The 9,885-nt window shown below is 35.7% G+C and overlaps 2 protein-coding genes across 2 annotated transcripts in view; one reads left to right on the forward strand and one right to left on the reverse strand.

Moving 5' to 3' along the window:
- PGK1 (phosphoglycerate kinase 1) overlaps positions 1-3,621 on the forward strand; it is a 27,415-nt gene extending 23,794 nt beyond the window's left edge. The window contains exons 9-11 of the mRNA XM_007958335.2: positions 2,675-2,852; positions 3,110-3,208; positions 3,581-3,621. Of these exons, the coding sequence (XP_007956526.1) occupies positions 2,675-2,852; positions 3,110-3,208; positions 3,581-3,621 (318 nt within the window). The remainder of the gene's footprint in view (positions 1-2,674; positions 2,853-3,109; positions 3,209-3,580) is intronic.
- A 5,701-nt stretch (positions 3,622-9,322) lies between these two features.
- Positions 9,323-9,885, reverse strand: part of TAF9B (TATA-box binding protein associated factor 9b) — a 6,502-nt gene continuing 5,939 nt past the window's right edge. Inside the window, exon 6 of the mRNA XM_007958336.2 lies at positions 9,323-9,486. Coding sequence (XP_007956527.2) covers positions 9,323-9,486 — 164 coding nt within the window. The remainder of the gene's footprint in view (positions 9,487-9,885) is intronic.

A 9,885-nucleotide genomic window follows, 5' to 3' on the forward strand; every position in this document is an offset into this window, starting at 1 on the left:
GAAATATGCATATTTAAATTTCCAAAAGAAGTTAAATTCTTTTACATTTTAAAATATATTTAAGGGTAACAGGAATTACAAAGTTACAGGAGGTAGATTTAGGAAGTGATGGATTTATTTATCTTTTTTTGTAGTGGCAATTTCCTGACTGTATACTTATGTCCAACTTTAGTAAATTTTACACTTTAAACATGTGCAGTTTGTTGCTTATGAATAATACCTCAATAAAGCCATTTAAAAATTCAAAAAAAGTAACCAGAACATGTTTAACACTTACAAAGGAATATAATATACAAGGTACAGTTTAAAGCCATAAAAATAAAATCCTTAACCCCTCCACCCAAACCAAGAATTGGAACTTTACCAAAACATAAATCTACTTAGGAGTTTATCTCTGCTTCTCACTGAAGTGATCCTTAGTCTAGTAGATTTTGTGTTTATCATGTCTTTGCCTTTTAAAAAAAAGTTTGACCACACACATGCATGCCCAAACACAGTGCATTTATTTTTCTTTTCTTTGATAAAAATGGGATATAAATGTGTTTCTGTTACTTTCATTGCTATATAATATTGCATTAATCGGCCATAACTCATGGGCATTTAAGTTGTTTGTGGGTTTTTTCCTTTATTTTTTCGCCATTAAGAACTGCGCTCTATGAACATAACTTGCTTCTGGCTTCTGGTGTACAGGTACTATAGTTTTTCTAGGATAAATATTTAATGTAGCTGTAATACTTAGAATGTTTTAGGTAGCCACCATAGAATAGATTGAAATACTGGAAACAAATTGAATGGACAACACTGGGATTCTGTATTAGATTTAAATGGAAGATTCATAGCCATCGTGATTGGTTCATAGTTGTTGAACATTTGCATGAGAATTGGATCCCTGGTAATCAGTATATAATGAATCTCTTAATTTCAAATCACATTGTGAAAAATCTGGCACTATATACAGTTTTTTTTGTCAACGCAAAAGTGGTAAGTATAGTGGAAAAAAAACCTTCATTGTGTGTAAAACAAATCACTCTTTCTGTTCCTCTCACATCCTACTGTTAATCTTTGGCAAGTTACTTAACATGTCTCTTGTGCCTTAGCATACTTGTGTAAAAGAAATCTGTCCCTTATCATACCAGTTTTGCACAGACTTAAGCACAAATCAAGTGCCAGAGCCTTTTAGGGAACCAATTAGGACCATGTTTTCTGTGGAATTAGTGAATATGCCCTTTGGAAAAAAAAGATGTAGTGGGTGTTCCAGGAAATGTCAACCACACATTTATGTATATTTTACTTAGCCTCTTGAGTTAGGAATGCCCCCAGGTATGCTTTTGGAGAGATCTATTTTGATTATCATGCTAACAGCAGTGCAATGATAAATTAGGTAGCAATATTTCCTTAATTTTCTAAAGATAGGAGTGTGTGTGTGATATGACTTTATGTTTGGCTTTGAAAAATTTGTTTTTATTTGAAAACTGTGAGAATAGAGACAGTTCCATTTTTTATAGTATGTGTAGTTTCAGACAAATACCTGGATGTTTTGTTAGGGCTGTAATATCCTGCTTTAAAAAACTGATTTTTTAAATTGGATTATAAGGGTAATTTATTTTTCAAATTTTGAAAAAGAATAGATAGTTAACAAAGAAAAGTCATTTATCACACCACCAGAGATAACCATTGTTAACATTTTGGCAAGTATATTCTTGGTCTTTCTACGTGTATTCTTCATATCCTAACCAATATTAGGTATGAATAGCTAGCTCCTGTCTAGTGGTGACCTTACATACAACAGAAGTAAAGGCTGCCCAGTCCTGTATCCCATCCTCATGACTGTGTCTTCCATTGTGGCTATTACACCAGCCCTAGGATCTTCCTTGCCTTATGGAGCACAGTCATTTAAATGTGTAAATTATGTTGTCTTACTCCTATGCTGGGAGCTCTGGTAGCATAGTGCCTATAGCACTTGACTGCTAACCAGAAGGCTTGCAGTTCAAACATACCAGCCACTCCTTGGAAGGAAGGTTGGGCAATCTACTTCTGTAGTGATACCGCCTCGGCAACCCAAGGAGGGGTCGCTATGAGTTGGGTCCGACTTGATAGCACATAACAGCAACAACAACATGTCACTGGTATTTTAGATACCAGCAGGGTCACCTATGGTGTACAGGTTCCATTGGAGCTTTCAGATTAGGACTAGGAAGGAAGGCTTGGTGATTTGCTTCTAAAATCAGCCAATGAAAACCCTATGGATTATAACATAATATTGTGCTGGAAACTGAGCCCCTTACATTGGATTAATGTTACAATACATTACATTACATTACCCAGTGGCCACAACAATGGACATGAGCATACCAGTGATCGTGAAGATGGTGGATGCATGACTGGGCAGTGTTTCTTTCAAATTTACATGGAGTCACCATGAGTTAGAGCCGACTTCATAGCAACTAACAACAAAAGAATGTCTTTATCAAATAACTTTTGAGGTTTTGCCTTAGACTTAATCCTTTAGTTAAAGGGAATGTACAGCTTTGTAATTCTGTAAGAGTGAAGAGTTTCTTTAGGTTCTAGAAGAAACTATGTGTAGCCTTGTGTTCTGGTCTTGATGGAGGTGGTATTTGTTCCTCTAATTATCTTTTCTTGGTAGCTTAGCTTCTCTTCTAATTCTACTCTGTAGGGCTTGGACTGTGGTCCTGAGAGCAGCAAGAAGTATGCTGAGGCTGTCGCACGGGCTAAGCAGATTGTGTGGAATGGACCTGTGGGGGTATTTGAATGGGAAGCTTTTGCCCGGGGAACCAAAGCCCTCATGGATGAGGTGGTAAAAGCCACTTCCAGGGGCTGCATCACCATCATAGGTAAGGGGTTCTGTACAAAACTAATACTTGTGGGCTGGTAGAATTCTGAGAGGAAGGTAGAAGGGAAGTAGTTAACTTTTCCTGGGTTTCTTGGCTCTAAGTGAATTCATGGAGGTACCACTTAATGAGATGGAGTTGAGGGGTTTATCAGCTAGCTTTTGGGCTTGAGCATCCACTGCCTCATAGTTTTGGTGCCAATTCTTTGTCTTGTTTTTCTTTTCTCTTCTTTCCTTTTTTACCTGGCCTTCATCCAACAGGTGGTGGAGACACTGCCACTTGCTGTGCCAAATGGAACACAGAGGATAAAGTCAGCCATGTGAGCACTGGGGGTGGTGCTAGTCTGGAGCTCCTGGAAGGTGAGGTTCCTTTTTTTCTGCTTGTTAGCAGGTGGGGAGTCTATGCAGTGAGACGTGAGTAGAATGGAGTGGAGTAAGTCAAATAAGTAGTTTTGTCATTAGCAGTCATTATTAGCTGGGCAGTAAAAATGGAGATACATCAAATAAAGCTCTTGGTACCCATTTGAGGTGAGAATGGACAGACAGGGAAACTTTTTCTCAAAGAAAGAGATTTTTAGTAGATGTGGGACCCAAAATGCAAAAGTTACTTAACTTCTGGCCATTTACTCTAAAGAAGAGTTAGTGTGTTATTGGGAAGATAGAAGGTAGTAGATCTGGCTTGGTGAACCCTATAGTAATGCTGTCTCTCTGTGTGTACTTTCTCAAAAACAGGTAAAGTCCTTCCTGGGGTGGATGCTCTCAGCAGTATATAGTGTTTTTCTGCACTTTGGTTCCTGTGCACAGTCCTAAATCAACTTAGTGCTTTCCCCCTTATCTCCACTTGGCATGAGCTGAAATCTTTCCCCATGTCAAGATTCAACTAGTGGCCAAGAGATGAAGCACCAGGAATCCTTAAACAGCTGATCTTTATTGCACCTTGGATCTTCCTACATTCTTCAAGATCCCATTTGAATTTCTTAGTGGCTAACCTGTTGTGCTTTCTAGAGTGTGTATATTTATATTTTGCCTGTTAAAAGAAAGTGAGCTGTGTTAGCTTAGTTATCTTTTTTGAGTAGCTTACTCTGATTAGCTTCTTCATTGTTTCATTATTGTCATGGAAAGATGAAATTCTAGTTTTAGGTAGGTACGGGGACAAAGTTGATGATCTATCAAGTAAACAATAAAATTGTTCATTTAAACTAATTTTTTTTTCCTGTCATACTGTGTTAGGGGGTGTGAGAACAGAATCTTTGGGGAAGGGATCAAATCATCTACATTTCTGAATATAATTAATGAGGCAACAATAGTAGGGGTGGTATAAAGAATTAGATAAATGTTTAGTCTTTATCAAGGGACTTATGGCAGGCATTGTCCTAGGTACTTTAAATTTAATTTTTATCAGTAACATGATCATAACTTAAAATGTCAAGGCTTACAATAAAGAATAGAACCCACCCAATTCCTCTAATTTCAGATTCCCCCTGCCCAGAGATGACTACTTTCAATTCTTAGCTTTTCTCTGGTATCTAACTCCATGTTTCTAAAATGTGAATACTATTAATAATGTCTCAATTTTTAAAAAAAGATAATGGCTTCCATTCCATGTATACTTCCCTTTACTTATTCTCCCAATATAGTTTTGTCACAATCATAGATTAGATCAATAGTCTACATTATGATTGTAAATACTATTCACAACTGAACTATACTATATGATTTTATTTACTTATGTAATTCTTTACTTTTGGAGTTGATAGTTTAACAAATACTTTTTTCTGTGTACTTACCACTAATTCATTCTTAAATCTGCTAGAAGTATACATGTCTCAATATATTAAAACATACCAGGCAGCCTATTTATTTTTATTGGAAACATCTCTCCTGGAGTACTTTGTGTTCCTGCTTCAATTTGTATTGGATGCCCTCTAGATTTGCTGTACAGCTGTTTCTCTGGGATTTCCTTGAGGATTGCTTTCACCTCCTGTGTTGGATTCCCTTTTCCCCTTTCTTGTTTTACTCATTTTCGTGGAACAGAAGACTGCTAACTTCTGAGAAAGGCTGCCTGGGAGGTAAATTTTTTGAGACCTTGTATGTCTAACAATGCCTTTATCCAATCCTTATACTTGATTGCTAGTTTGGCTATATTTAGAATTTTAGCCTGGTTATCACTTTTCAGACCTGAAGGCATTGCTTCATTATCATTGTAGAGTTCCAGTATCTTGTAATTTTAATGGGGCTTGGGGAGAAAGTAAAAGTAAATATGTGCTTTCAAAGGCCATATTTAACTAGAAATTCTGTGCTGAGCATTTTACATGTAAGATATGTATTTCAGTGTTATGGATGAAGAAATAGTTAAACTATTGGGCAAAATCAGAGCTAGTAAGTAATAGCAGAGATTCAAATCCAGGTTTGTCTGAATCCAAAACAGAGCTTTGAACCATATCATGGTTCAGTTATGGCTGATGAAGTGAAACCTGAACACACTTAAATTTGTAAAATGTTAGTGAACTGGGACAATAACCAGAAGGGGAAAATTATGGGGCAGTGTGCTGCCAGAAACTCAGTCTCCCTCAGAAAAAAAGGGCAGTATGCATATTGCATAGTAACCAAATCTCTTGACTGGCACAGTCAGAAACAGTGTTGCCCTGCTCAAAGATGGCTCGGACTGCTCCACGTCACTGTCCACAGTCCTGGCAGTAATCCAGTCTCCTGCATGATGCTCCTAAAAGGGCTCACTATGCCTCTTTCGAGTTTCCTATTCCAGGGATTCAATCTGTAATTTTTCCCATTCTGGTTTTTTTGCTTCACCCAGATTTTTAAAATCTGAGTTAATTTTGATTTTGCTTCATTGGCCATGACTGATCTGGTTCAGATTGGTTTGAAGCCCTACTCCAAAGGCCTTTTATTGTGCCTTACTTCCTGAAAATGATGCTTCTAGAGCAGGACATTTTTGCTTAGTTCTGAAGATAACAGCAAAAGAAAATTTTGATGGCTGCTCTAAACAAAATTTTGAAAGCTCATGTTTTCTTCTGAAAAATTTATTTGTATTTTAGTTAATACTGTATCCTTATTTGTAGTTAATGTTTTTTAAGGAGGGGTAGACGCTCAGGAGTGGGGAGGGGGGGCTTTTGCCTACGCTAGTCTCCAATCTCTCCTGTAGTTAATTTTAATATGTTTTAACTTGAATAAAATCAGCATTCGGTGCAAATAAATACACCATGCTTGTGCATACCTTTAAGGGTACTCTGGCTTGAAAAACAGGAATTTCAGCCCAGTCTCTTTTTACATGAGGCCTAGAGGTGTGTGTTTCCCGCAGATCCAGCAAATTAATGTCATAGTTGGTCTAGAATAGAATTTAGGTAAACTGATAACTTTTTTTCCTCTTATTACCTTTATCCCAACATTTTATTATAAAAAACTTCAAATGTACATAGGCTTTGAAAAAAAATAGCAAATACCCATAAACCCAGCACCTAGATTCTATACTTGCCAAGTCATCCATTAATCTTTGATAACTTTTTTTTTAAATCCCTGATTACCTTTTAAGTACTTTCTGTTCGACTTTGCTTCTAGTATGTGCCCCCATTTATTTGGGTTATTAAGCCAGAAAATGAATGGGGAAAACTGCAGTCATGGAAAAACTTAGCAAAATTAGCTATTTGAGGATGCTCAGGACAAGACGGAGAGACTGTAAGACAGAATTTATATCCTGAAGGAATTTACAACCTAGTTGCAGAAGAGAGAGAATACAAGGTACACTTAATGAGCATATAAACTAGAATAGTACAAAGATGGTCTTCCTGATTTAATACAGAATTATGAATTGTTTATAATATTGCAAAAGCCTAAGCGAGAAGTTCACTTTTAACAGACCCAAACATGTATGTATGCCTATATACAGAAAAGATAAATAATCCTGTTATAAACAATTCAATCTACTTAGCTCAGTCTTTCTTGCTTTTTTTCCCCCCTTTTATGTCTAAGGGGTTTGCACACAATACAAAAGTCAAAAGATGAGAAGGGTTTTTCCTACCTCTGCCCATTAGCTAACAGTTTCTCTCCCCAGAAGCAACCACTGTAAGACTAGTTTCCTTCAATCTAGAAGTATTTAATGCATATAAAGGGCATACCAGTGTGTGTATGTACATATACACACATTATTTTGTATTGCTGTTCTGATTACAGTTTTCTGGCCTGTACATTCTATCTTCCATTTTCCCCCTCTGATGGCTATATTCCCATATTTATACCATAATCAAAGACACTTGTTTCCTACTTGTAAAAGGAAGAACTTCAGATCTAAATGCCCCCACCTCATTCATCATCAATACATTGAAAAAAATTCCACCTAGAAGACAGAGGACAAGAGCTGTCTTAAGTCATTCTCAAAGCTACATTTAGTTGGAAAAATTAGGGAAGGGAGATCTGCAAGATAAAGCAGTCTTCATCTAAAAGAAAAAGCCACTCAACCAGCTCACCTATTAAGGGACTCAGGTTGCAACCCTAGTTTACATGCACAAATTCCCACCAAAGGCAGAATATGTTATGCTTTTAACAGATTTTAACCCATATTCAACTCATTCTTACTTTGCTTCACTATGATGGGTCATACTGATTCCAGATAAAAGTAAGCAATTCACTTGATTCACCCATTAAACAAATCTCAATTGCTTGTTGGCCCTCAGAATGATTGAATCTCTTAAGAAAAAACTGAAAAACACTGATGATGCTCAAGTTATTAATAACATTGGTACAAGTAACAATAATAATTCTTATAGCAATTTATAATTCTGAAAGAACTTTCACATGTATCAGTGAAACCCTCACAACATCCCTGTGAGGTAGGCAGGGTGGGTATTACTTTCCTATTACTAGTGAGAACAAGGCTCATAAGTAAAGTAAGGTCACATAGTTGTAAATGATGAAGCCAGGATTAGAACCTAGGCCATGTTGCCTCCCTGAGAATATTCAAGTAATGAAATCCTATGCTATATACTCATTATTTCTCTCCTATGATGATCAGATCTGATTTTATAAATTTTATACCACCTTTCCCTAACATCTAAAACCACTGAAAACTGTGATAAGACATTTTTACCCAGTTACTGGACTACTTCTCAGACTTATTAAATACCATTCTTAGATAAAATTTATTTATGTTTTAAATTTTGAGGGTCCTTGGCTACAAATTCTAAATTATGAAGTAAACTATTTTAGAAAATTCTGTGAAAGTATTCCTAAGTTGAACTTAAACTAAGCAAAAACAGAACTTTCTGAATAAGATTTTTAGATGTGTATAAGTGAAAAACAGGAAAAGGGTATTTAGCAATATAGCCACCCTAAATGGAAGCCACATTACACTAATTTGTTTTCCTTCTTGATCTTATAGAAGAACCATTAGAATCTACTTTCAAGCTTGATATGCCATATTATATGTGACATCCTCAGCAACAAGCTAGAAAAAGGGTCTGAATTACACCAATAGGAGGGTTCAAGCAGTAGTCATCAAAACGTGCACATGCTAGAAAGGAAGAAAATGTTTGCTCTACAGTGGTTTTGCCTAGATCCAGTGTAAATATACTTATCAAGGCAGATCTTAATCAGTATTGCATTTTCTACATTACATTTAGAAATGTGAAATTAGGTGGCGTTATGAATACAAGACTGAATTATTGACCCTAAACTACTTGTCAGTAACAGTAAAACTCAACAGCCTTAAAAGGCATGGGATAAAACAAAACTGCTCTGGTAAAGAGAGAAAAAACTAAGCAAATGCAAACCTTCAGATTAAAGTAAACCAGAACATCAGGCATATAGATCAGGTTTTAAAACTGAAAATAAGCTGTATTGTAAGGAAATATTTTTTAAATTCCAGTTTTGGCCTTTTTAAAAGGACTGGGGAGAAACTTAAGCCTATTGAGGGGGAAGTGCAGAAAATAAATGGGATCTAGAAAAGTGGGATGAGTAGATGGGAAGTTAGCAAAGACCAGAAAACAAATAACATTTAAAATGGATTTAGGATCTCTCTAAATCAATCTTCTCCAAAAAATGTTTCCTAACCTGAGAGATTTGTTCAAAAAAGTTAGTGACAATAAAAGTAACCATTTATCTTAAAAAAGAAAATATTTAAATGTAGATTAGAAATTAGCTGTCAAAGAGTAGTCTGACCAGACTGTAGAAACTGAAAAACTTAAGTGTTGCCTGTCAGTTATACATGGCAGGAAATTAACTTTTAAAAATAGAATTGCCATAGGACTCAACATTAAACAACTCTTAACGTTTTGTACTTAGAACTTAATGTAAAAACATTTCTACTCTTACTATAAAGACACCTAAATTTTTAGCTAAAGTGAAAAATATTGCAGATATATTTAAGTTTGCTTAAGCTTGAGAAGACCCAGAATGTTCTATTTCAATATACTGGGCTCAAAATGAATTATACTTTTGAAATTCATCTAGGCTAGACTACATTCCTTACATAATATCATTGTCATCATCATCTTCATGTTTTCTCTTCAATGGGTTTGTTTCATTGGTCGTGTTCTGTGATGAAACCATGTTGGTAGTAATAAGAATATTTTTGGGCCCAATCATTGAAGGATTAATCAGAACATTTTGAACTGTAGTTGTTGCAGGAACTGTGAACAGAAGAACCCACCCCCCAAAAAAAACTATAAATAACTGAGAATCCCAAGCATGATAAAAAGTATACAAGAAGCTGAATGTAATGTCAATAGTATAAAGTACAATTCTATGGCAGAAGAAACTCAGGTAATTGTATTGCATTAAGAGTTAAGTTTTTAAAATATTCGATAAAATACTTAAATGTAGCTGAGTTGTTTCTTTTTTTTGTGGGGGGAGACTTAACTACCTAAAATTTCAATTATTACTTAGTCATGGGAAGCAGTGCACTAGATTCATTGTGGAACATACCAAAGGCACAGGTTAGAGGTAAAGAATCATGCTTCCTTTATAAGCCAGTATTTTATATCAGTTGTTTACTGTGTGAAGATAGGTTTCAAAAGATGTAAAATCTA

This window comes from Orycteropus afer, unplaced genomic scaffold (genome assembly GCF_000298275.1).
Source record: "Orycteropus afer afer isolate SDZICR_OR568_19922 unplaced genomic scaffold, OryAfe1.0 scaffold00930, whole genome shotgun sequence".
NCBI classification, from domain to species: Eukaryota; Metazoa; Chordata; class Mammalia; order Tubulidentata; family Orycteropodidae; genus Orycteropus; species Orycteropus afer.